We start from the raw sequence: 27995 nt of genomic DNA on the forward strand, positions 1-27995 counted from the left end.
CTATATCACCTTTTGAGACAAAGTGTACAAACAAATTTTTGGTTTGCCAATTGGATTGAGCCTGAGTGGCTTTATATCGGAGATCTATCTCTCAACGATTGAATGTATGTATTTGACGCCTTTTCTATCCAGTATCACATAATATGGGAGGTATTTAGATGATGCTCTAGCCATTACCGATAATAGCGCTATCCAAGACATTTTACATTCATTTAATAATATTCATTCTAGGATCAAATTTACATTGGAAAGGGAGGATATGGATAAAAAGTCGTGAAATTTTCTAAATTTCACGCTTACTCGGGACTCGAATAAAATCCAATTTAACATCTATCGAAAACCTACAAACACTGGTAAGCTTCTACATTATAACAGCTACCACCCGTTCACCTACAAAAGACCGATTATCTTTAATCAATTTTTAAATGCCTACAAATATTCAACGACGGAATCTGCTTTTGGCTCAGAAATACAAATATTAACTAGCAGATTCTTAAACAGGGGTTATCCTCTTGCTGCAGTAAACTGAATCAGAATACAAGCTAAAGATAGGATACAAAATACTACACCAAGCAACAATAGTAATATCAAAAAATACTTTATTTCTGTCCCATAGGCTGAATAGTGGCACAAACAGCTTAACAGATTCTTTAAAGATAACGAATTTAAAATTGTGGCCAGGCCAATACGGAAATTACACACTATACTGAACAATCACTCAGTCCTTTCCTCATTCACAACACAAATTAATGACCTGGTATACAACATTTCTTGCGGTGATTGCGACTCGTCCTACCAGGGTTCGACGCGTTTTCCTTTGAATATTCGTGTTAATCAACATGCGGCCTCAGTTCGTGCTTCTCGTTCAGCAACGTCAGAATTAGCCTTTCACACTGTTAACGTAAAACACTTTTTTTTATTTAACGAGGCCAAAATACTTAGTGTCCAAAGTAATTATACATGACTGTTAATTGCAGAAACAATAGAAATTAAATTACACAAAAATTCTGTTAATGTTCGTCGGCCATTATCTCATGTGATTCGTGGGCTTTTACGTGCATGCGTGATCACAAATAATCCCTATTTAAGTTTCATACTCACCCCTATTCGGTAATTTTCATTCCTGCAATCACGACATACGGTTTAAGCATTGTCAGTTTCAGGAAGGAAAATCGTTTTGCAAATTTTTTTCGTTAAATTCTTTTAATTAATTTTATTTTTAATTGTGTTAAATTGATTTTTAATTATTTTTTAAATCATTTGTTACTCTAATGTAAGTTTTTCGATTTTTTTCGTTTTAATTTCTGGAACGTATCATACGGAAGTGTTCTACATACTATATTGAGGTAAACTTCTCTGATTATTTTACAAATACACCATATTGAAAATGAAATGCTTTAAAAAAAAAAAAAAAAAAAAAAAACAGCTAAAAAAGCTATAAAATATATATTGATTTTCACTCAAAGTTAATTTCTTGTTATTTACTAAAAGTTAATTCATTGAGACACATATGTATATAATAATAAACTCTGATTAAGTAACTAGTTTAAATGACTATATTTCTCCTGAATTTTTGAAACTGACTACAGTGAGCTCTGCAAACCAGACTGCAGGATCATCTAGACAAGACTTCAGTTATAGCTCGGACACAGCATGGTTTTGTTAAGGGAAAGTCTTGCCTGACCAATTCGATTGGATACTATGATGCAGTCACAAAAGAACAAACCCTTAGCTTTAATTATGAGAGCTTCCTTGGACTCAGGCGAGGTACCCATAGACTGGAGATATGGAAATGTGACCCCAATTCACAAATCAAAGGCTGACACAAGTAATTACAGACCTGTGAGTTTAACTGTTCCAGGGAAATTAATGGAAGCACTGGTTAAAGAAGCACTGCAGGATCATTTAGAAAAGACTTCAGTTATAGCTTGGACACAGCATGGTTTTGTTAAGGGGAAGTCTTGTCTGGCCAATTTGATTTGATACTATGATGCAGTCACAAAAAAACTGGATGCAGGGAATAACTTTGATATTATATACTTGGATCTTAGAAAGGCTTTTGATACTGTTGCACGTGGAAGACTTCTGCACAAATTGGAGCAGTGTTGGCATTGGAGGCAAATTTCTGCTATGGACAAAGGGGTGGTTGAGGGGGAGAAGACAGAGAATGGCAATCAATGGACACTGCTCATCGCGGACTGATGTTATTAGTGGAGTCCCTCAGGGTTCAGTGTTGGGTCCATTATTGTTTTCTGTTTTTATAAATGATATTGATGAGGGTATATCAAGCTTAATGTCCAAGTTTGCAGACGATACAAAGGTAGGCAGGGTTGTTAAGGACACTACTGACACTATTCTGCTGCAACAGGTTCCAGAAAGGTTGAGCAGATGAGCTGAGAGGTGGCAAATGAAGTTTAAAATTGACAAATGTAAAGTACTACATATGGGAAACAGCAACTCCAGAGCAACGTATCAACTCTGTGGTACTACACTGACAGTGGTAGAGAATGAAACGGACCTGGGGGTAATTGTGTAGGAAGATATGAAGTTCTCTGATTAGTGCAGACGGGCTGCAAGAGTAGCTCATGGTGTCTTGTCAGTGATATACAGGAATTTTTCTAGCAGGAATAAGGAGGTGATTATTCCCTTGTATAAGGCAATGGTCAGGCCACACCTAGAGTACTGTATACTGGTCTGGAGGCCTCATTTCAAGAAGGATGTAGAGCTGCTGGAATCAGTACAGAGAAGTGCAACAAGGTTAGTGAATGGAACAAAGGGTTGCTCTTACGAAGAAAGGCTTAAGTTTTGCAAATTACAGTGTCTGGAGACTAGGCACCGGCGAGGTGATCTGATAGAGGTGTATAAAGCCTTGAATGGTTTGAGCATGCTAACAATAATCACCTGAGAGGGCATAAATTCAAATTGAGGAAAGACAGATGTAGGATAGATGTGTGGAAATTTGCCTTTAGCCAGCAGGTAGTTGGTTGGTGGAACAGACTTCCATCCCTTTATGTGGAAGTTGTTAGCCTAAATATATTTAAGGCTCAGCTGGACAGGTATTTCGAACGAACAGAGGGACGTAGTGGAAGTTTTTATTATTATTATTTTTTTTATTTGGGCTAATGTTGCATAAGCTTGCTTTCTTGCATCATATGCCTCTACTAATGCTAATGCTACTTTCCTTTTGGGAATACCCGCATTAACAATAAAGAAATTTAATAGAATTTGATTTGCATATAAAACCCTAGCATCTGGTATGGGCTTGGCAAACCCAGGGGCCTGAGCTGGATATCATCATTCTTCTCTTTTTCTTTCTTTCTTATTCCTTTCTACTTTTCTCTCTATATCTCTCAGGTTAACTTGGGAATTTTTTTTTTTTTTTTGGCTGGTGCAGTGTAAGCTTCGGGCTTTCTTGCACCGTATGGCTAATAAAAATAATAAAATAATAAATAGCTGGATGCAGGGAATAACTTTGATATTATATATTTGGATCTTAGAATGTCTTTTGATACTGTTGCACATGGAAGAGTGCTGCACAAATTGGAGCAATGTGGCGTTGGAGGCAAATTGCTGCTATGGATAAAGGGATGGTTGAGGGGGAGAAGACAGAATGGTAATCAATGGACACTGCTCATTGTGGACTAATTTTATTAGTGGAGTTCGTCAGGGTTCAGTGTTGGGTCCATTGTTGTTTTCAGTATTTATAAATGATACTGATGATGGTATATCAAGCTTAATGTCCAAGTTTGCTGACAATACAAAGGTTGGCAGGATTGTTAAGGACACTACTGACACTATGCTGCTGCAACAGGATGGGAAGGTTAAGCAGATGGACTGAGAGGTGGCAAATGAAGTTTAACCTTGACAAATGTAAAGTACTACGTATGGGAAACAGTAACTCCAGAGCAACGTATCAACTCTGTTGTACTACACTGACAGTGGTAGAGAATGAAAAGGACCTGGGAGTAATTGTGCAGGCAGATATGCAGTTCTCTGAGCAGTGCAGATGGGCTGCAAGAGTAGCTCATGGTGTCTTGTCAATGATATACAGAAATTTTTCTAGCAGGGATAAGGAGGAGATTATTCTCTTGTATAAGGCAATGGTCAGGCCACACTGTGAGTACTGTATACAGGTCTGGAGGCCTAATTTCAAGAAGGATGTAGAGCTGCTGGAACAAGTACAGAGAAGGGCAACAAGATTAGTGAATGGAACAAAGGGTTGCTCTTACGAAGACAGGCTTAAGTTTTGCAAATTACAGTGTCTGGAGACTAGGCACCGGTGAGGTGATCTGATAGAGGTGTGTAAATCCTTGAATGGTTTGAGCATGCTCAATGCCGATGGGATTCTTCCTTTTGCTCGGAATAATCACCTGAGAGGGCATAAATTCAAATTGAGAAAAGACAGATGTAGGATATATGTGTGGAAATTTGCCTTTAGCCAGTGGGTAGTTTGTTTGTGGAACAGATTTACATCCCTTGTTGTAGAAGTTGATAGCCTAAATAAATTTAAGGCTCAGCTGGACAGGTATTTTGAAACAAATGGAGGGGTGAAATGGGAGGTTTTTTTGTTTTTTTTTGGCTGATGCTGCATAAGCTTGCTTTCTTGCATCATTTGCCTCTACTAATGCTAATGACCGATTGTTGCCCACTTTAGAAGGGTTTGACTCTACTTGTAAATTCAGGTAAATAAATATCTCAAATTCCTCTAAATTCAAGTAAATATAATTGTAAATGTAAAAATTGTAAATTTTTATATATATAAAAAAAGTAAATTCAAGTACTCCAGTAATGTCACTACAAATTTAAGCTATTTCAAATTAGTAGTTTCAATATCTAAATATACTGCTCCAATATTTGTAATTGGCAATTGCAAATCTGTATATAAGATCATGTTACATTATGTGCTTATCCTATTTCTAGTAGACACCGTGTAATCCATAGCTATCCAGAGGTGCCAATGCTTTAGATTTAATAAAGAGATCTTAACAACAACAATAATAATAACTAGGAGGCTTTGCTCGCCCACCTGTGTGCACGCTTTTCTACGTAAAATGTAGAGGTATATGGAGTAAGTCAAATCTTTTCTACATAAAAGACACCTGTCCAAATGCACTGGTCAATATCTAATCAGGAAATGACCTATGTAATTATTTACCTGTGCCAATGCACAGGTAAATAATTACATAGTGCATGGCATTCTCAAGGTCAAATAAATATCAAGGTAAACTTTAGAACGGTGTACAGCCTCCAACACAGTGGTAAGCAAAACAGTGGGAAAGTAGTGATTCACAAGTTAACTCTCACATTTTTGACAAACTGACAGGAACAAAGCAGTGATTGGCAGATGCCGCTGCTTTCCCCACCCATCCTATTGTGGAGAAAATTACCCTAGGTTGATATGCCTAGGGTGCTTTTCCCCACATTTTCCGCTGTTTTTAAATCGGGAACTCGTTTCCTATTTTAAAACAGCGGGATGCAGCGATGAGCACCCTACCTAAGCTTAGCCCCCCCGTCCTCAATGGCACAAAACAATCAGAAAAGGGAGGTGCCTTCACCTGTCAATTATCGCAGTTTTCCTCGCTTTCATTGAACTACCTGCTGATGTATACTGTACTGAACTTCAGCCAATATTGCTGTGTAAATATTTCCTTGTGTTTACATAGGTCACTTAGGAAAAGGCTTTTTGCTTCGGGTTCCATAATACATGAGGAATATTGTTGCATCTGAAAGAGCAGGACTCAAATATTTAACTGAAATATTTACAAACTATACAATTATTTAAAATATTTACAAAATAATAGACTATTTACAAATAATGTATACAATATTCATTAATATACAAAAAACGTTACAATGGAACATCAAATTTTAGGCAGAGGATCACGTGCATGAGGTTGGTGAATGTTATGGAGGCAGTTGTCAATAATTAATGGCATTTGTAGTGACGTAATTACCTTGTTCTCTTCTCCCATTAGATTGAATAATTATTACTAGGAGAAAAACTTTTAATGTATAGATAGATAATAAACTTCTCCAAGATAATCAAGTCTGCTGTCATCAATATATCACTTGAATTTATTTAATATATCGATAAAAGGTGACTACAGTGGTCTCAGATTTTTTATATTCTGTACAGTGGGATCAACTGATGAAGTTACCAACAGCAAATTCTAAATAGGAAGCTACTAGGTTTTTTGTTCCACATAAGAAATACTGTTCTAGGTTTCGACCCATACCTAGAATAGTATTCTCTACCACAAATCTCATTAGTTCAGATGAAGTAATGAGATTTGTGGTAGAGAAGAAAAATGCATGGGATGCATATAAATTGTTAGGTTACACAGAAGCCTATGGTAGATATAAGCTAGTCTGTAATCAAGTCACAAAGGAGGTTAGTCAAGCAAAGGCAGATTATGAGAAATCCTTGGCAAAGGATGCAAAAAAAAAAAAAAAAAAAAAAAAAACAGCAAAGATTTCTTTACTTACATAAACTCTGAAAGGAAGGAGATGAATCATATTGGCGCACTTGATATAAATGGTTTGACTGTAGATGTCATTCTCAGATACCTGTATTTTGCATCTACATTCACACATGAAGAGTTATTCAAGGAGGAGAGGGCCAGATGTTTATCAAAGTGTAATAGGGAGTTAGTTAAATGATTTTGTAATAACTGAGAGCAAATTGGAGGAGAAATTGTTGAATTTAAACATAAGAAAGGCACCTGGAGTGGATGGGATCTATCCAGTTATATTAAAGGAAGTGGCAAAGGAAGTAAGCAAAACCTTAGCCATAATCATGAGAGCATTCTTGGACTCTGGGGAAGTCCCCATGGATTGGAGATGTGCAAATGTATCTCCAATTCACAAAGGAGGATCAAAGGGTGACACGAGTATTACAGACTTGTTAGCATGACTTCTGTTCAAGTGAGAATAATGGAGTCACTGGTTAAAGAAGCATTGCAGGATCATGTAGACAAGACAGCAATAATAATTCAGACGCAGCATGGGTTGGTTAGGGGGACGTCTGTCTGACCAATTTGATTGGATACTATGACGTGGTCACAAAGCAACTAGATGCAAAAATAATTTTGATATCCTATACTTGAATTTCAGGAAAGCTTTTGTTACTGTTGCACATGGAAGACTACTGTACAAATTGGAGCATTATGGCATTAAGGGGAAGTTGCTACAATGGATAAAAGGACTGTTGAGTGGGAGAAGACAGAGTGGTAATCAATGGATGCTGCTCTTCGTGGACTAATGTTATTAATGGAGTCCCTCAGGGTTTGGTGTTGGGCCCATTGTTGTTTTGTATATTTATCAATGATATTGATGAAGGTATATCAAGCTTAATGTTAGAGTTTGCAGATGATACAAAGTTTGGCAAGATTGTTAGTAACAGTAATGACAGGAGGCTGTTACAACAGGATTTGAAGAAGTTGGGCAGGTGGGCTGAGAAGTGGCAACTGAAGTTTAACATTGACAAATGCAAAGTACTGCACATGGGTAGCAGTAACCTCAGAGTAACACATCAACTGGGTGGTATTACACTCAGCGTAGTGGAGAATGAAAGAGACTTTAGGGTAATTGGGCAGTCAGATATGAAGTTTTCTGCGCAGTGCAGACAGGCTGCCAGAGTAAGTCATGGGGTCTTGTCACTGATTTACAGGAATTTTGCAATCAGGAATAACTAAGTGATTACCCCCTTATATAAGGGAATGGTCAGGCCACACCTTGAGTACTATGTACAGTTCTGAAAATATTATTTTAGGAAGGATGTAGAGTTGCTAGAAGGAGTAGTAGTGGCATGTGATGCAAGAAAGCATGTGTATGAGCTTATGCAGCATCAGCCAAAAAAAAATAATAAAAAATATCACACCATTCCCTCCGAATGGCTGTCCAGTTCGTCCTTAAATTTATTCAACCTATCAACTTTCACAATGATAGATGGAAGTTTGTTCCAGCAATTAGCATTAGTAGAGGCATATGATGCAAGAAAGCAAGCTTATTCAGCATCAGCCAAAAAAAAAAAAAAAAAAAAAAAACAACAACCACTACCCCCATTTCACCCCTCCGTTCGTTCGAAATACCTGTCCAGCTGAGCCTTAAATTTGTTTAGGCTATCAACTTCAACAACAAGCGATGGGAGTCTATTCTACAAACCAACTGCCCGCTGGCTAAAGGCAAATTTCCGCACATCTATCCGACATCCGTCCTTCCTCAATTTGAATTTATGCCCTCTCAGGTGATTATTCTGAGCAAGAGGAAGAATCCCATCGGCATTGAGCATGCTCAATCCATTCAAAGCCTTATACACCTCTATCAGATCACCTCGCCGATGCCTAGTCTCCAGGCTCTGTAATTTGCAAAACTTAAGCCTTTCTTCGTAAGAGCAACCCTTTGTTCCATTCACTAATCTTGTTGCCCTTCTCTGTACTCGTTCCAGCAGCTCTACATCTTTCTTGAAATGAGGCCTCCAGACCTGTATAGAGTACTCAAGGTGTGGCCTGACCAATGCCTTATACAAGGGAATAATCACATCCCTGTCCCTGCTAGAAAAATTCCTGTATATCATTGACAAGACACAATGAGCTACTCTTGCAGCTCGTCTGCACTGCTCAGAGAACTTCATATCTGCCTGCACAATTACCCCCAGGTCCTTTTCATTCTCTACCACTGTCAGCGTAGTACCACAGAGTTGATACGTTGATCTGGGGTTACTGTTTCCCATATGTAGTACTTTACATTTGTTAATGTTAAACTTCATTTGCCACCTCTCAGCCCATCTGCTCAACCTTTCCAGATCCTGTTGCAGCAGCATAGTATCAGTAGTGTCCTTAACAACCCTGCCAACCTTGGTATCGTCTGCAAACTTGGACATTAAGCCTGATACACCATCATCAATATCATTTATAAATACAGAAAACAACAATGGACCCAACACTGAACCCTGAGGAACTCCACTAATAACATTAGTCCACGTTGAGCAGTGTCCATTGATTACCACTCTCTGTCTTCTGTCACTCAACCATCCCTTTATATCCATAGCAGCAATTTGCCTCCAATGCCGCACTTCTCCAATTTGTGCAGCAGTCTTCCATGCGCAACAGTATCAAAAGCCTTTCTAAGATCCAAATATATAATATCAAAGTTATTCCCTGCATCCAGTTCTTTTGTGACTACATCATAGTATCCAATAAAATTGGTCAGACAAGACCTGCCCTTAACAAAACCATGCTGTGTCTGAGCTATAACTGAATTCTTGTCCAGATGATCCTGCAGTGCTTCTTTAACCAGTGCCTCCATTAATTTTCCTGGAACCGAAGTTAAACTAACAGGTCTTTTTTTACTTGTGTCAGCCTTTGATCCTCCTTTGTGAATTGGGGTTACATTTGCACATCTCCAGTCCATGGGTACCTCCCCTGAGTCCAAAGAAGCTCTCATAATTATGGCTAGGGGTTTGCTTACTTCCTTTGCTGCCTCCTTTAATATAACTGGATAGATCCCATCCACCCCGGGTACCTTTTTTATGTTTATCCTCAACAATTTCTCCTCCACTTTCCTCTCAGTTATTAGAAAATCATCTAGCTTACTGCCAATGTTTACTTCACCTACGACATTCCCCTTCCTGAATAACTCCTCATGTGTGAATGTAGATGCAAAATACTCGTTTAGATTGTTAGCCACCTGAGCTGGATCCTGAACTGTTGAACCATCAACATCCAGTGGACCAATCTGATTCATCCCTTTCCTTCATGAGTTTAAATAGGTAAAGAACTCTTTTCTGTTTTTCTTTGCATCCTTTGCCAAGGATTTCTCATAATCTGCCTTTGCCTGCCTAATCTCCTTTGTGACTTGGTTACAGACCAACTTATATCTATCATAGGCCTCCATGTCACCCATTAATTTGTATGTATCCCATGCATTTTTCTTCTCTGCCATATGTCTCATTAGTTCATCTGACAACCATTTAGGCCTGAACCTTGAACAATATTTCTTGGTTGGTATGTAAAGCCTGATAGCTTCCAAGATTAGTTCCTTGAATGCTTCCCATTTTGAATTTGCTGTTGGTAACATCATCAGTTGGTCCCACTGTATAGAATTTAAATACTGTCTCAGACCATCATAGTCGCCTTTATGAAAGCAAAAACCCTTCCCTTTACCTCTGATGGTAGTTACCTCCTTGAGTAAATCCCACTTCAGCACACTGTGATCACTGCCACCCAGTGGTTCCTTTATCTAACCACCTGCTGGCTAAAGGCAAATTTCCGCACATCTATTCTACATCTGTCCTTTCTTAATTTGAATTTATGCCCCCTTAGGTTCATAATCTGAACAAGTGGATGTGTGCAACCCATTTAAGGCCAGAGAAGCACAAGGGGAACAAAGAGGTGCTGTTACGAACAAAGGCCAGAGTTCTTCAAATTGCAGCATCTGGAGACTAGTCACCTGCAAGGCAATATGATTGAGGTGTATAAGGCCTTGAACGGATTGAGCAGGCTCAATGCTGATGGGATTCTTCCTTTTGTTCAGATTTCAAACCTCAGGGGACATAGATTGAAACTGAGGCAAGACCGCTGTGGAATAGATGTGTGGAAATTTGCCTTTAGCCAGCGGGTAGTTCCTTGCTGGAACAAACTTCCATCTGTTGTGGAAATTGATAGCTTAAATAAATTCAAGAAAGAATTTGACAAACATTTGGAACAAATGGATCAGTGACGTGGGAAGTTTTTTTTTTTTTTTTTTTTTTTTTTTTTTATAAAGCTGAAGCTGCAGCAGCTTGCTTTCTTGCATCGTGCACCTCTACTAGTGCTAATGCTAAAACTGTTAATCATGTTTCTAAAAAAAAATTAAAAGTTTTTAAATTTTCACATAGTTTAATTATAAATGTACTTTCTAGTATAGTAACAGAAATGTGTTATCAGCTGCTGTGGGAAGTTGGCATTATGTGAATTTAATACTAACATGCAAGGTAAAACTCAGTATTTTCAACTCATTGCATAACTTCTTTAATTCATAATGACTGTTGAATGCTTTTTTTTAGTATGTCCCCGTACCTACACTCTTTTCTCAGTGGTTACAAAAACATAATAATTTTCTTTTTGTAATCTTAACAATAGTTACAAAATAATTTTGTAACCACTGTTTGTTCCAGTGTTCCATTTAATTTATGTGCTTTAAATATTTTTAAAATAAATATTGGTTTAAAGAGAGAGACTAGAAAATCAGTTGTATATTTTAATATCAGCATATTACTATATTACTTATAGTACTATACAAATTGTATTAACAAAACTTTCAAAATGTTCATATGTAGGATCGAGAAAAATGCCAGTGTCAGCAGTTGACTGTTATTGCTACAGATGCTCTTCCAACAGGCAAGATACATGATGCCGGATATAAATATCGACGTTTAATGGAACCATTGGTTACAGGGTGAGCTGCTAATAGTAAAATAATTGTTGCTTCAATACTTGTTTGTATATATTGACTGTTTTGGTTATGCACTCCCTACCAATTTGTGTGAGAATTCAGCATTCTGACATTCAGATGTCTGTCATCATAAGCGAGTGAAAGAGTCAATAAAGTTGTTACAGTTCCTCAGTGGAATTATTTAATGAGAATGTTACTCAAAATAGCAACCCTGCATATAAATATCAAAATATTTAAACATGTCTAAACATTCTTGATCATAGGAGTTTATGCAGCAGGAGCACCATTATAGGTAGTTACGTAGTTCACCTATATGTTGGCACAGACTATCTGGGGGGCCTTCAATCAGTTGTTACTCTGGGACAAAACCATCAAAGAGAAGAATACATTTGGCTGGAAGAAGATACTCAATGACTGGGCTGCTGTTTGTCCCTCTATATATGCAAAATTTGGAAGGAAACATTGCAGACAATTGCTGAAACCTTCAACAACAGATAGCAGGAACAATACCCTCGAGCATGACACTGATGGACTTGAGTACCTTCAAGTATGACACTCAGAGCTTAGGATAATGGATCTGTTCAGCTGTATGGCAACCCACATATCCATATTCTATAAGTGGAATAGATTAATCTGTTTGCAGTAGTGCTAAGAATGGCAGGAATGGTCTGTGGATTATTGAAAATGTGTAGTTAGGTGAAACAAATTTCATTTTGTTTTATTGACAGGTGCACGAGGGTATGGAAGAACTGCATGAAGCAGTAAATCCCAATAGCATCCTGCTCTGCATGTAAGCTGGTGGTGTTCTCATGTGAGGACTGTTTTCTTGATTCTTTATAGCTTTTATGATTATTCTGGAGGGTCTTTTCTTGCAGGTATATCTGAAGGGTCTTGTAAACCAGATTCATCCCATGATGCTGAAATATGAGGTTAGTTACAAAAGTTTGTATTGTAACACATATAGGAAAGCTGTTTCATTATGATTCCTTTTTATTTTTCGACGTAGTCTCACCACGGCAGTGCACTTCTTCCACTGATGCTTTAGTGCCTTGATCCCATTGAAAGAAAAATTGTATGATGGATATCTTCGTCCTCCAACCACTAATCCACAGCTGCGTCCACCTCAAAGTCAGAGGCACATCTGTTCCCATGGATGTTATTCTTCAGTATGATCTGGAGAATACGGTGGATGTGAAGCAACTTGAAATCCTGCAGTCTGTGTGGCAGTCATTGCACCTGGATGGTGCGACTGGGTGCATTGTTGTGAGGTGGCAGACACCTTTTCACCATTTTCCCTGGCACTTTTCCTTGATGGGTTCACAAAGTTGTCCCTCTATATATGCAAAATTTGGAAGGAAACATTGCAGACAATTGCTGAAACCTTCAACAACAGATAGTAGGAACAGTATCCTCGAGCATGACACTGATGGACTTGAGTACCTTCAAGTATGACACTCACATGTGACAGTGGTGTCCTCTTCCAGGTAGTCAATCATGGTGATGCTATCACATTGCCAGCTGACGGAGCAAACAGAACTTCTTGGGAGGCAGTGAACATGGTTCCACATTAGACTTTGTTCTTTAGTCTCTCGGTCAAAGTGATGAACCCATGTTTCATCCAGTGTAACAATCTGGGACTAGATATATCGTGGATGCTCACGAAGCATGTTCAAGTTGGTAATGTGCATGCTTTTTGCTCAACTGTCAATATTTATGGACCCATTAAGCAATGATCTTTTTCATCTTCAAAGATTTCATTGGGATTGAATCAACACTGCTGATTGAAATGCCTGTAGGCTCAGCTACAACAGTGAGCCAAAACATTATGACCACCTACCTAATATGATGTTGGTCTTCCAGGTGCAGCCAAAACAGCTTGTACCTGGCTAGGCAGAAATGCTACAAGATTTTTAAATATGTCTTGCAGTATCTGGCACCAACACAACCAGCAGATCCTTTAACTCCTGCAAGGTCTGTGGTTGAGATTCTGCAGATTGGAGTTGCTGTTCCAACACAAACCACAGATGCTGAATAGGATTGATGTCTGGGGAATTTGGAAGCCAGGGTAATACTTGGAAGTCTTCCTCATGTTCCGAGAACCAGTCTTGAACAATCCAGGCGGTGTGGCTTAACGCATTATCCTGCTGAAAGATGGCACTGCCAAAGAGGAAGACCGTTGCCATGAAAGGGTGCACCTAGTCAGCAATGATGTTTAAGTAGCCAGTAGACGTCAGCATGCCTGGCACGTGGATAACTGGACCCAGAGTAAACCAGCAGAACATCACTTAAACACGACACTGGCTTGTTTTCGTCCCACGGTGCATCCAGACCATATCCCTTCCCCAGGTTAACAATGGACATGTACCCGGCTGTCCACATGGTGGAACAGGAAACATGATTCATTGGACCAGCTGACCTTTTTTTGAATCACTCAAGGTCCAGTTTTGAAGCTTGCATGACTGTTGTAGGTGCTCTCACTGGTGAACTGTGGTTAGCATGGGCATTCGTAGCTGCGGCTACGCAGCCTCATTTTCAGCAGGGTTCAATATACTGTGTGTTGTGACACATTACTCCCTTGACCAGCATTCCAATTACTGGCTAGTTGCACCACAGTCACCCTTCTGTTGCCACGTACCATCTGGGAGAGCCGTCGCTCACCTCGAGCATTGATGAGCATTGGTCATCCAACACCTCGCCGGCGGTTCGTGGGTTTTCCTTCCTCGGACCATTTTCGGTAAGTACTAACCACTGCTGACTGCAAGTACCCCACCAGCTGTGCAATTTCAGATATGCTCTGGCCCAGTCACCCGGCCATTACAATTTGGCCTTTGTCAAACTCGCTTAAGTCCACTGCCTTTCCCATCTGAAGAACAAGAGTAACACTGATTAACGGAGCTCAATATCAGGTGTTTTTTATATAGTGTCCCAACCCATGCACGCGCTGTAGTTCACCTGCAGTTGCTTCGGTTTGCATAATGACTCGCTGGTCATAATGTTTTGGCTCGTCGGTGTATATTGCTAACATTCATTCATATGTCTGTATGCATTCAATTGTTTTCTCAATAGCAGATGTATTGGGGGAAATCAATCAGAATGATCTGTTTGCATCGTTGCATGATTCCCTGCTGCAATGAAATTCTGTGCTACTGCACAGCTATGGAATATGCAGTACTCCTATTCCCCAGTGTCTGCACCATACTAGCATGAACCTCCTATGAGAATGTTCCTTTCAGAGACAGGTATATTATCCCTACCCATAGTTCTCTTTTCTCCATTTTTAAATTTTTTTCTCCTTTGTTCATGTAATCACCTGCAAAAAAAAGGAAAAAGAAAAGGATTGGATCTACTAAACTGAGATTTGGTACAATGATGTACAAGATGTACTGCCTGCTGAAAAAATACTACATAATCATATTCACTAGAAATAGGTTAGAATACGAACTCTTTGATGCCCTTCGTACCTGGATGTTGAAAGACTGTTCCAAGACGATGCCACAGCTCACAATATGTGAATTGTGGAAGAACAGCATACAGGTTGTTCACAGTGACATGGATGTAAATCCCATGGAGATTCTTTGGGATCATCTAGAAAAATGCTTCCTCAAAGGAATGGACAAGTGATATGGGAAGTTTTTTTTTTTTTTTTTTTTTGGGCTGATTCTTTATAAGCTTGCTTTCTTGCATCCTTTGCCACTACTAATACTAAAATACATTCAAGATAGGCCTTAGCAACCAATGAATCTAAAGAACAATCTCAAATAGAATTGGAATAATATCACCAGGTGTACCTGTTTACACTTAGTCTAATCCATGCCATTCATAGGGTTTGTGTGTAATTATTGCTAAAGGTGCACCTATATGTTGTTAGATGTGTTCTTTTATATTTTGGTAGAACAGTGTATCTCTATATATATAATAACTGTTTCATTAATCCATTTAAACTGTTTCATTTCTGTTCAGCGTTTACGAATGCAACTCTAACTGCAAATGTGGATCTCGTTGCTTAAACCGAGTGGTACAAAATGGGTTGCAAGTTAGGTTGCAGGTTTTCAAGACGGAGACAAGAGGCTGGGGTATTCGATGTCTTGATGACCTTCCTCAAGGAATGTTTATTTGTAATTATGCAGGTCAACTTCTTACTGAGCAAGAAGCCAACGAGGTAAATTGTGTATTACATTCCTTGATATATTGCTAAATTTTTGGAATTAATTTTTCATTGTTCTTATGGAATGAGAATATGAGTATTAGAAACACTAAGAAAAAAAATGACAAATTTTTAATCTGCATTAAAACAGGTAGTTCTCAAACTTTATGATACCGTGATTCCATAAATAATAGTTGAATTTGAGCAATTCCCCTTCCTCCCACCCAGTGAATAAAATCAATGATTTAATTTGGGTAAAAGTTGGGCGAGAAATAAATATATTACTTACTTTTAATAGTCAAATTAATCTTCTGTTTCCTTATCCTTCAACATGTGTATAGTACTGTGTGTGTGTGTGTGTGTGTGTGTGTGTGTGTGTGTGTGTGTGTGTGTGTGTGTGTGTGTGTGTGTGTGTGTGTGTGTGTTTTGTACTTTGTTTATAGATTATAATATCTTTCATGTCCGTGTTTTCATTAAAAAAACTAGATATCAGATAAAACAATGATAGAACCTTACAACTCTACCAAATAAAAGAGTTTTTTATTTTTAAATGTCAAAGGTTTAAGTAAGGTTATTTATTTAAACAGCGTACAGCAGAATATAATTTATTATTTTTTGAGAGTAACAAAAGGTATTGATTTAAAATATCAACATTAACAGATTGTTCCTCAGTTAAAATGTGCATAAATTCATTTTTTTTTTTTTTTTTTTTTTAATCAGACGTCATTACAGTTACATTAGTATTAATATTATAATGGCAGACAGTACACACATAATGAAAAATTTAAGTAGTAGTGTCTACCATAAACAACAACAATAACAAAAAAAGAATTTCTTTGTGTGTGTGTGTGTGTGTGTGTGTGTGTGTGTATATATATATATATATATATATCCATTATTTTAAATTAAATAAACCATAAGCCAGTAGTATGGCAAAAACTGTAGAGCGAAAATAACATAAAAATAACCCAAATAAACAATCGAACGAAAAGAAAGAATAGATATAAATAGTAGCCCAGAAACCCTAATATAATTTCGATCTATTAAATCCAATTAACAAAAACTATACAAATTTTAGGATAATGCCAATTAGTTATTAATTTAGCGGTACCCCCCCGAGAGGTACCAGTTCCGAAAGACGTGAAATATCACCCAAAGAGGGTTAAAGGAACTACCAAACGATAACAAAATCAAAATAAACTAAAATAAAATAGACTGACCATCATGCCCCATATCGACAGAGGACCACGAGGCCAATAATGGTCATGGAATCGCTGCATTTCAATCGTCATACAAAACATCGCAAAGGCGGAAATATCGAAGAACCAAACCACCCTTCCATTCTCCGATAGATCAACCAATGCAGAGGATTTGTATGGCGGTGGTCCTTATGCAGCGAAAATAAACTATAGAACAGACAGCACTCTAAAGCAGAGCCACACTATTATTTATTAATTATTTATTTGTCACATTTGCACATCTTCAGTCCATGGGTACCTACTAATTATTTATTAATTATTTATTCATTTATTATAATTTAACTTTATTTAATATAATTCAATGATAGTATATATTTCGGCTTCATATGGAGGAATTGCAAGTTGCTGCCTCTAATGAATGCTTAATTATCTTAATTATTTTAATTTTTTATTATAATTTAATTTTCGTCAACATTTAATATAATTCAATAGTAATGGGTCGATATGCTAATTTAGCAACGCCTGTGCCGCCATCTATTTTCTTTTTTTCCTCAATATAAGCTGATTCAGCTTACAGTATGTCAGTGGTGTGGCTCTGCTTTAGAGTGCTGTCTGTTCTATAGTTTATTTTCGCTGCATAAGGATCACCGCCATACAAATCCTCTGCATTGGTTGATCTATCGGAGAATGGAAGGGTGGTTTGGTTCTTCGATATTTCCGCCTTTGCGATGTTTTGTATGACGATTGAAATGCAGCGATTCCATGACCATTATTGGCCTCGTGGTCCTCTGTCGATATGGGGCATGATGGTCAGTCTATTTTATTTTAGTTTATTTTGATTTTGTTATCGTTTGGTAGTTCCTTTAACCCTCTTTGGGTGATATTTCACGTCTTTCGGAACTGGTACCTCTCGGGGGGGTACCGCTAAATTAATAACTAATTGGCATTATCCTAAAATTTGTATAGTTTTTGTTAATTGGATTTAATAGATCGAAATTATATTAGGGTTTCTGGGCTACTATTTATATCTATTCTTTCTTTTCGTTCGATTGTTTATTTGGGTTATTTTTATGTTATTTTCGCTCTACAGTTTTTGCCATACTACTGGCTTATGGTTTATTTAATTTAAAATAATGGATGTATTTCAGCTTCATATGGAGGAATTGCATGTCGCTGCCTCTAATGAATGCTTAATTATTTATTCATTTATTATAATTTAACTTTATTTAATATAATTCAATGATAGTATATATATATATATATATATATATATATATTTTTTTTTTTTTTTTAATTTTAAATATCATATTTATTTTAATTATCAGATATATATATATATAGAGAGAGAGAGAGAGAGTTTCTCTTTTTCTCTTTGTATACACAGAGACAGAGATTTATCTAATTTCTCCTTAAATCTCTGTGTGAGCTCTGCGCTAAATAGTAATTCATTTTGCTACTTTAACAAGGCACCACCTTTGACTAAAGGCACGTTGTTTTACCTCTAGTTTTTCCATAATTTGAATCTATGTCCTCATGCTTTCAGCATCCTAAAAAGGATGCTGAAAGCATCCTTTTTAGGATGCATCCAAAAAACAATTGGAAAACAATAAGACGGAAGCTTATTTAGAAGACTTTTATGCTAAACCTGATTAAAAGCCTTTGAAATGGCAAAAGTGACTGCTTGAGTATCGCAAACTTTTCCATTGAATTTGACCATAGATGGGTAATATAAGTCAGAATATCAACAGTGGGTTGAAACTGATAAAATCCATGCCTGCGATTGTTGATCAGATGAAAGGTTTCTAGATAGTGTAAGAGTTGACGGTTAATTGATTTCTCATTATTTCATTATCATTAGAAGAGGCACATGATGCAAGAAAAAAAGCTTGTGCAGCATCAGCCAAAAAACAAACAAAAAAACCTCTCCCATTTCACTCCTCCATTCGTTCCAAATACCTGTCCAGCCCAGCCTTAAATTTATTTAGGTTATCAACCTCCACAACAATGGATGGAAGTCTGTTCCACCAACCAACTACCCTCTGGCTAAAGGCAAACTTTCACACATCTATCGTACATCTGTCATTCCTCAATTTGAATTTATGCCCTCTCAGGTGTTTATTCTGAGCAAGAGGAAGAATCCCATCAACATTGAGCATGCTCAAACCATTCAAGGCTTTATACATCTCAATCACATCACCTCGCAGGTGCCTAGTCTCCAGACACTGTAATTTGCAAATCTTAAGCTCTTTCTTCATAAGAGTAACCCTTTGTTCCATTCACTAATCTTGTTGCCCTTCTCTGTACTTGTTCCAACAGCTCTAAATGTTAAACTTCATTTTATATCTCTCAGCCATCTGCTCAACTTTTCTAGATCCTGTTGCAGCAGCGTACGGTCATTAGTGTCCTTAACAACCCTGCCAACCTTCATATTGTCTGCAAATTGAACATTAAGCTTGATATACCATCATCAATATCATTTATAAATACAGAAAACAACAATGGACCCAACACTGAATCCTGAGGGACTCCACTAATAACATTAGTCCACGATGAGCAGTGACCATTGATTACCACTCTCTGTCTTCTTCCACTCAACCATTCCTTTATTCATAGCAGCAATTTGGCTCCAATGCCATACTGCTCCAATTTGTTCAGCTCTCTTCCATGTGGAACAGTATCAAAAGCATTTCTAAGATCCAAATATATGATATCAAAGTTATTCCTGCATCCAGTTCCTTTGTGATCACATCATAGTATCCAATCAAATTGGTCAGGCAAGACTTTCCCTTAACAAAACCATGCTGTGTCTGAGCTATAACTGGAGTATTGTCTAGATGATCATGTAGTGCTTCTTTTACCAGTGCCTCCATTAATTTTCCTGGAACAGAAGTTAAAACTAACAGGTCTATAATTACTTATATATCCCTTGTATATCCCTTTGATCCTCCTTTGTGAATTGAGGTCACATTTGCACATCTTCAGTCCATGGGTACCTACTCTGAGTTTAAAGAAGCTCTCATAATTATGGCTAAGGGTTTGCTTACTTCCTTTTCTGCCTCCTTTAATATAACTGGATAGATATCATCCACCTTGGGCACCTTTTTTATGTTTATCTTCAACAATTTCTCCTCCACTTTCCTATCAGTTATTACAAAATCATCTAGCTCACTGACAGAGTTCAATTCAGCTCTGGCATTTCTCTTCATGAATAACTCCTCAGGTATGAATGTAGATGCAAAATACTCTAGGTTGTTAGCCACCTGAGCAGGATCATCAATAGTTTAACCATCAATATCCAGTGGACCAATCTGATTTATCCCTTTCCTTCTAGAGTTTACATAGGTAAAGAACTGTTTGCTATTTTTCTTTGCATCCTTTGCCAAAGATTTCTCACAATCTGCCTTTGCCTGCCTAATTTCCTCTGTGACTTGGTTACAGACCAGCTTATATCTATCATAGGCTTCCATCTCACCCATTAATTTATATGTATCCCATGCATTTTTATTCTCTGCCATATGTCTCCTTCATTCATCTGACATCCATTTAGGCCTAAACCTTGAACAATATTTCTTAGTTGGTATGTAAAGCCTAGTAGCTTCCAAGATAAATTTTTTTAAAATGCTTACCATTTTGAATTTGCTGTTGGTAATATCATCAGTTGGTCCCACCGTATAGAATTTAAATACTTCCTCAGACCATCATGGTCATCTTTACGAAAGAAAAACCCTTCCCTTTACCCCTGATGGTAGTTACTTACCTCTTTGAGTAAATTTCACTTCAGCAAACTTCGATCGCTGCCACCTAGTGGGTCCTTTTTCTGCAGATTCTTAATGCATGAAGAATCACTACTGATAATCAGATCAAGAGTATTACTCCCTCTAGTTGCCTCCCGAACATGCTGATATAGAAAACAATCATCCAATAAATCCACAAAACTCTTGCTAGTGTTGTGAGTGACCAACCCACAAATTCCAGTCAATATCTGGGAAATTAAAATCCCCCATTATAAGACTCTGATTTGCTCGCCCACTCTGTTTCCCTGTACAGTGTCTTATTATATTCATTAGAATCATTAGGCCTATAATACACTCCTACTCTCAGTTTTGATCTCCCAATGCTTACGTCACCCAAAACTGACTCGACACTGCTCTGTCCAGCAATGTCAACTGGCTTCACTTCCTTGGATTTTATGTGTTTCTTAACTAATAGCATAACCTCTCCTTCTTCCTATCCTCTCTATCCTTTCTGTTCACATTGTACTCCCTAAATTTCAGTTCTGCTTTCCTTATATCTGTGTGACACCATGTCTCTGAGATGCCCACAATATCTGCTTTAGATGTTTTGAGCAACACCTGAAATTCATCAAATTTATTTACCAAACTTCTAGAATTGGTGTATATGCAAGTATACGTGCACCTATTCCTATTCTTAGCTACCCTAACACAACCCATGTGTTTACTTGTACCGCAATGACTCCCAGCGGTCTTTGAAATACCCTGCATCTTGTTTTCCAGGCTGCTGCTCTTTCCAATAGAACAGTGCAAGAATCACTTTCACCTCTGCCAGTGGCTACTGTTAATCTATTAGTCCTTGTATCCCCGACCCACCTAACACTGCCTCGATGGCATCAGCAAATATTCTTTCACCTTTTTTATTTAAATATATCCCATCCCTTTAGAAGCAGTCCCTTGAGCCTTGCACAATCCTTCCATGGCCGAATTGATCGACAACGCTCTCATCATATACTCCTTCCTATCGTCTCTGGGCAGAATTTCAGACACTTTCAAATTCAACTCTAATTCACTGCTTTTTTTCAACAGTGATCTGTTCTTGTTAAGTAATTCCACTGGTGTCCTACTCTTAATATCATTAGTGCCAACGTAACACGTTATCACTAATGATATTATGCCAATGTAACATAATTAATTAATTATGTTACGTTTGTAAAATATATGTTGTTATATGTATTTAGTAAAAAAGTACAATTTAATTGACAATGAAGTGTAACAAGATTAATAAATTTTACTGATGGGCCCCTCAATTTTTGTGCCCTTAAAAGATGATATCCGCTCTACAACGTCATCAACCTTTGTCTGTGGCAGACATACCCTGGTCCTGTTCCACCTATCCTTTTTACATACCATGTTTCCCGTTTCCCTGACAGTAGAGTCACCAACAACTACTAGCTCCTGTGGGACCAGTGCATTTTGCCTTGGAAGTTGTCACTTTGTTGAGTGATGATCAAGTGCAAGCTTTAGCATTGATGTGGGTAGCTGAGGCTTGATGGCCCCTCAATTTAGATCCTTTGAGGGCATCCACCCTGTCCTTCGAGCTCTCATATAGGCCCATAACAACGCTGAGTTTTCGCCTCATTTCCTCACACTCCTTACATCGCGTGCACACAAAGACATGCCCCTTGGCAATATCATGTCCCATACCTGATTGCTCCACAAACATCAAGCAAGCAGTGTATTTTAAATGGCTGTGATTGAGAGGGCAACTGCCCCCTCAGCTCTCCCCTGAGTCACAGCACTGCCATTAGCTTGAGCCTTTTGCTTTGCTGCTCTGGTCTGAGTCACGATTTCGATTCAATTTCAATAAAATTTCAATTCCAGCAAAATTATAACCCTAAACTTGTATCCCAACGCAGTTATAACACTATATATCTATGTTTTTTTTCAGTATCGAGTATTATCTCCGAGTTCCGATTTATAACTTCCGTGTCAAGTTGTGTATTAATTAATTATGTTACGTTTGTAAAATATATGTCGTTATATGTATTTAGTAAAAAAGTACAATTTAATTGACAATGAAGTTTAACAAGATTAATAAATTTTACTGATTATTTGATAATATTATATATTATACTATACTAAGCTAACACTATATAGTTCGGGATATAATGTATCGTATAACAGTGGCGGCAAGTTATGAACGGTAAATCTACAGACACTTAAGTATTAATTAACTTCCAGAATCTCGCTGTGTCAATTCAGAATAAACCAAGGATCTTGTCTAGGTCTATATGCTACTTATAGAAAATAATTTAATATAACAATTAGTCAATTGAGTGGCTAAATATATAGCTAAAAAACTGCTGTTCGCCGGAGCTGCAATTAACCTACAAAATCTGTCTAAGTTAAAATTTAAACTAAATTTATTTAGGCTAAGTATCGTAACTAGCAATATAAAGCTACTCTAGAAAATAAGTTAATATGCCAATTTAAGTTAATAAAACAGAAAAAAACTTCTCTATTTTCCGCAGCCGTAAAAGCTTCACCTGCACAAAGCTACTGTTGTTCCCAATTTTATGTTCTCGGGAAGTGGGGATGCAAATTTCAACTTTAGAAAGAATAGAAGTAAGAGTAATGGGACAATAATTGGATGAGAGTGATTTGCCATACTTTTTAGGAACTGGCTAGATATGAGAATTTCTAAGCAGAAGAATACCTTTGGAATAAGAAAATGAAAAAAGGTAACACAGAACTGTTGTAAGTTCAGGAGTACAGGTTTTGAGAACAAGTGGAGATATATCATCAGAAGCTTTCTTAATATCAAGATTGATCAAAATCCTTCTGACATCTTTTTGATGAATGCCACAGAAGGCATTGAATGGAGTGTACTGGAAATGGTGGGAAGTGGTTTACCAAGATCATCAATACAAGAGTTGGAATTAAAATAGGATGCTAGCAAGTCAGCTTTATCTTTGGCTGAAGTGGCAATAGAACCATCTGATTTTGATAGAGGTGGGAATAGAAATGGGCAACAGTTGTGGCCAGTAGCTTTGGCAAAGTACTAGAAGGTTTGGCTACCAATTGGACAAGAAGAAAGTTTTCTAGTCTTACCCTGTTTGAAATCTAGTTTTATACTGATTAATAACTGCTTTACAATTGTTGTGAGCTTTGGGGTAGGCAGAAAATGAACCTGGAGAATTGGAAACAAGCCAATTATGATATGCAACATTCTTCTCTTGAACAGCCTATGGAGCAATATGGCCTTAGTTGCTAATGCTCCTAAAAACCAAACAACAAACAAACATGAACAGCCTTAGTGCATATATTGGAGAGCCAATAAATGGACTGGACAATAAATAAAGGATGAGATTTTAAGATGGAGTGTGGAATAAAGGATTCCATCCCTACAAGAATAATTTCATTGACATGATCTGAGCAAATGTTGACATCAGAAGATTTGAAACAGTAATCCAGCTAAGGAAAAGAAGTGAAATCTCACAGGTTATCCCAATATTTGCATTCTTGTAATGGCAAACAACATGAGGTTGAGAATGGCCACACAAGAAAGGCTCCATTAGAGAAGAGACCATCATCAGGTTGTGATCTGAGGTGCTTAGAGGATCACTCACCTTGATCGTGTACTTAGAAGGGTTGATTGTGAGGAAAAGATCAGATGTGTTGGCTGCGTCGTTAGGATTGTCTAGTATTTTGGTAGGTAAATGAAAAACTACTATAACAAAATCTGGGAAAATTGCGTCACTAGGCTGAGAAATGGCAATTGAAGTTTAACATTCACAAATGCAAGGTACTGCAGATGGGTAGCAGCAATCTCAGAGTAAATTATCAACTGTGGAACTACTCAGGGTAGTAGAAAATGAAAGCAAACTGGGGGTAATTGTGCAGTCAGATATGAAATTCTCTGAGCAGTACAGATGTGCTGCCAGAACAGCTCATGGATTTTGTTGGTGTTATACAGAAACTCTGCTAGTAGAATAAGATGATTATCCCTTTGTAGAAGCCATGGTTAGGCTGCATCTAGAGTATTGTATACAGGTCTAGAGGGCTGACTTTCGGAAGCATGTAGATCTGCTAGAATGGATGCAGAGAAGGACAACAAGATCAGCGGAAGGAACAAACGGGTGCTCTTACCTTAGTCTTCAGTTCTGTAGATTACAGCATCTGGAGACTAAGTACCATGTGATTGAGATCTCTAAGGCCTTGAATGGATTGATTAAGCTAAATGCTAATGACATTCTTCCTATTGCTGAAGCAACACAAATGAGGGGGCCATAAATTTAAGTTGAAGGATGGTTGCAGGATATATGTACAGAAGGTTTCCTTTAGCCAGCATATGGTTGATTGTTGGAATAGGCTTCCATCTGTTGTTGAAGTGGATGATTCTGAATAAATTCAAGGAAGAACTAGACAAATTCTTGGTGTGTGTGAGATGCTGTATAAGCTTGCTTTCTTGCATTATTTGCCACTACAACTAATTAACAACTTGCTGGCTAAAAGAAAACTTCCTCTAATCCAGTCTGTACTTTATCTCCCTTAATTTGAATTTATGGTCCCTAATTGTTGTACTTATGTTGTGCAGTAGTCTCCCATAGATGGTCACTGCACCGACCGGGCTAGCTGGGTGGGTAAAGTGCCTGCCTGGCAACCCAAAGGTCGTGGGTTCGAATCCTGCCTCGGGCTTGGATTGGGATAGTGCAAAAACCTTGGGAGGTGCATTATGGCCACAGAAGCCAATGCGCCAACAACTAACAAAAAAAAAGTCACTGCATGGAGCAAGTTCGAAATGGACATGAAATTTAAACAAAATATATTTTGCTGTAAGCATTTGGGAGTCATATTTTATGTTTAGAAATAATGGAAACAGTTTGTAAACTGTATTCCTTTTAATTTTTATTTCCCAAACAGCATAAAAATATTATATATATTTTAATTTAATGTGTTATTTTGACAGGATGGTAACCAATTTGGTGATGAATACCTTGCTGAATTAGATCATATTGAAGTAGTTGAGAAATTGAAAGAAGGATATGAAAGTGATGTTTTAGAGCCGGAGGAAAGTAAAGGTGAAAAAGATTCAGAAGGTGATACTGATGATGAATCATCTGTATCTAGGTAATTCTTTAACAGTTCTATTTTTTCGAGAAAAAGAAAATTAAAATTTTCTTTTTGTTGTAAACATTTAAATTTTGTTCAAAAACGTTGATAAATTTCCTTTTGATATTATATTCTATTAAATGAATAACAGCTTTAGCTAATTAAAATTACTCAGTTTTTTTTATATATTATGTCACAATTACAGGAATAGAAATGTATTCTGTGGTCAGCTCATTAAGATCACTATTCATGAAATTATATATGCTAATGTCACCTGAATATCAGTTTCATCAGCATTTTAGTCTCCCAGGGAGTGTTGGAGACCAAAATCACCAATGTCAGCATAGTTTATAAAAAAAAAAAATAATAATAATAATAAATAAAAAAATATATATTTTTTTATTTAAAAAAACAAACAAACAAACCTTATTTAAATAAATTTATTAAACATTAAAGCATTCAGAAATTATTTGTGAAAAATCATTTTGGAAATTATTTGTGAAAAATCATTTTGAAATTATTTCTGAAATAGGAAAGAATTTCCTTATTTATAATATGGTCTTGTTGCTTCCACCTCCTTCTTCATCAGCTCGGTGAACCTCCAAGGTTCTTGGCTGCAAGTACAATTTTCCTCCATTCCTTTCTGTCCTTCACTCGCTCTGTCCAGTCTGTTATTCCAAGCTCCTCAAGATCTTGCTGAATGTTGTCCTTCCATCGTTGATGGAGATGTCCTATTGATCTTTTACCTGTTGGTATATATTGGTTTGCCTGTTTGGCTGCACTGGAGTATTCCATTCTTTCTATATGTCCTAACCATCTAAGTCGCATCGCCTTCATTTCATAGACGATCAGTGGCGATTTAAAATTTCAGTACAGTTCTATGTTACATCTCCTTCTCCATTCTTCCGTTAGGTTGTTTTTAATGGGCCCAAATATCTTTCTAAGTATTTTGTTTTCAAATTGTTGTACTGTATGATTATCATGGATAGTTGTGTTCCAGGTGTCTGTCCATATAGTACTATGGGTCTAATGCAGGTTTTATATAGATTTATTTTAAGTCTATATGATAATATTCTAGAGGACAGAAGATGCTGAATTGAAAAATATGCTCTATTTCCTGCCTTAACTTCTGTGTTGGAATTATTTTCACTATTTGTCAATGAACTTAGATATTTGAATCAAGTTACATTTTTAAAGTTCAAATTATCAGTTATAAAATTTATCTTGGTTCTTATCACTTCTTGTGACTTTTAAATATTCAGTTTTTTTTTTTTTGATTAATTCGGAGTCCAATTTTTCCAGCAGCTGTTAATTTTTTAAATGTATTTTGTATATGTTCTGGATTGTCGCTAACTAGATCTATGTCATCTTCAAATCCTAGGATCATTGTTCTATCTGTATCCTCTTTGTTTCTTTCCCTGATACATTTCTCTAAAGCAAGATTAAAAAGAATTGGTGAGAGGACATCACCCTGTCGTACACCTGTTGATATTGAATGCATCTGATTTGGTTCCATTTGAAAGAACAATACCCCTACTACCATCCATGCACAGCTTCATCAGATTTATCAATTTTTGTGGAATACCAAACTCTTTTAGTATATTCCATAAGCTTTCTCTATGGATACTATCGTAGGCTTTTTTAAAATCAATAAAAAGGTTATGTACTGGTTGGTTTTATTCCCATTTCTTTTCCAATATTTGTCTTTATATAAAGATTTTGTATAGTAGATCTATTTCTTTGGAATCCTGCTTGGTATTCACTCATCTTCAGCAAATGGAGTAGAATGTTTGAAAGAATTTTGTAGAATGAAGAGAGTAGAGATATTCCTCTGTAGTTATGGCACTCCATTATATCTCCTTTTTTATAAATTGGTAACATTAGTGAGTCCTTCCATTCTGCTGGTATTTCTTCCTTTTCCCATATTAATATTATTAATCCATATAGTTTTTTGGCTAGAGTTTTCCGTCCATTAGCATTAGTAGAGGCATATGATGCGAGAAAGCAGGCTTATGCAGCATAGGCAAAAAAAAAAAAAAAAAAAACACACACAAAAAACCTCCTCACGTTTCACCCACCCATCCATTCCAAATGCCTGTACTGGAGCTCAGCCTTAAATTTATTTAGGCTATCAACTTCCACAACAAAACATGGAAGTCTGTTCCACCAATCAACCACCTGCTGGCTAAAGGCAAACTTCTGCACATCCATTCTACAAATGTCTTTCCTCAATTTGAATCTATGCCCCTTCAGGTTCTTAATTTGAGCGAGAAGAAGAATCCCATCAGCATTCAGCTTGTTCAAGCCTTTATATACCTCAATCAGATCATCCTGCAAGTGCTACTCTCCAGGTGCTGCAATTTGCAGAACTTT

The 27995-nt window shown here is 37.2% G+C and overlaps 1 protein-coding gene across 1 annotated transcript in view; it reads left to right on the forward strand.

Moving 5' to 3' along the window:
* egg (SET domain bifurcated histone lysine methyltransferase eggless) overlaps positions 1 to 27995 on the forward strand; it is a 536019-nt gene that overhangs the window by 382791 nt on the left and 125233 nt on the right. Inside the window, exons 19-21 of the mRNA XM_090386075.1 lie at positions 11318 to 11436; positions 15394 to 15592; positions 25480 to 25640. Coding sequence (XP_090242201.1) covers positions 11318 to 11436; positions 15394 to 15592; positions 25480 to 25640 — 479 coding nt within the window. The remainder of the gene's footprint in view (positions 1 to 11317; positions 11437 to 15393; positions 15593 to 25479; positions 25641 to 27995) is intronic.

The sequence above is a fragment of the Mastigoproctus giganteus genome, chromosome 12 (assembly GCF_048544385.1).
Source record: "Mastigoproctus giganteus isolate SK-2022 chromosome 12, ASM4854438v1, whole genome shotgun sequence".
Lineage (NCBI taxonomy): Eukaryota > Metazoa > Arthropoda > Arachnida > Uropygi > Thelyphonidae > Mastigoproctus > Mastigoproctus giganteus.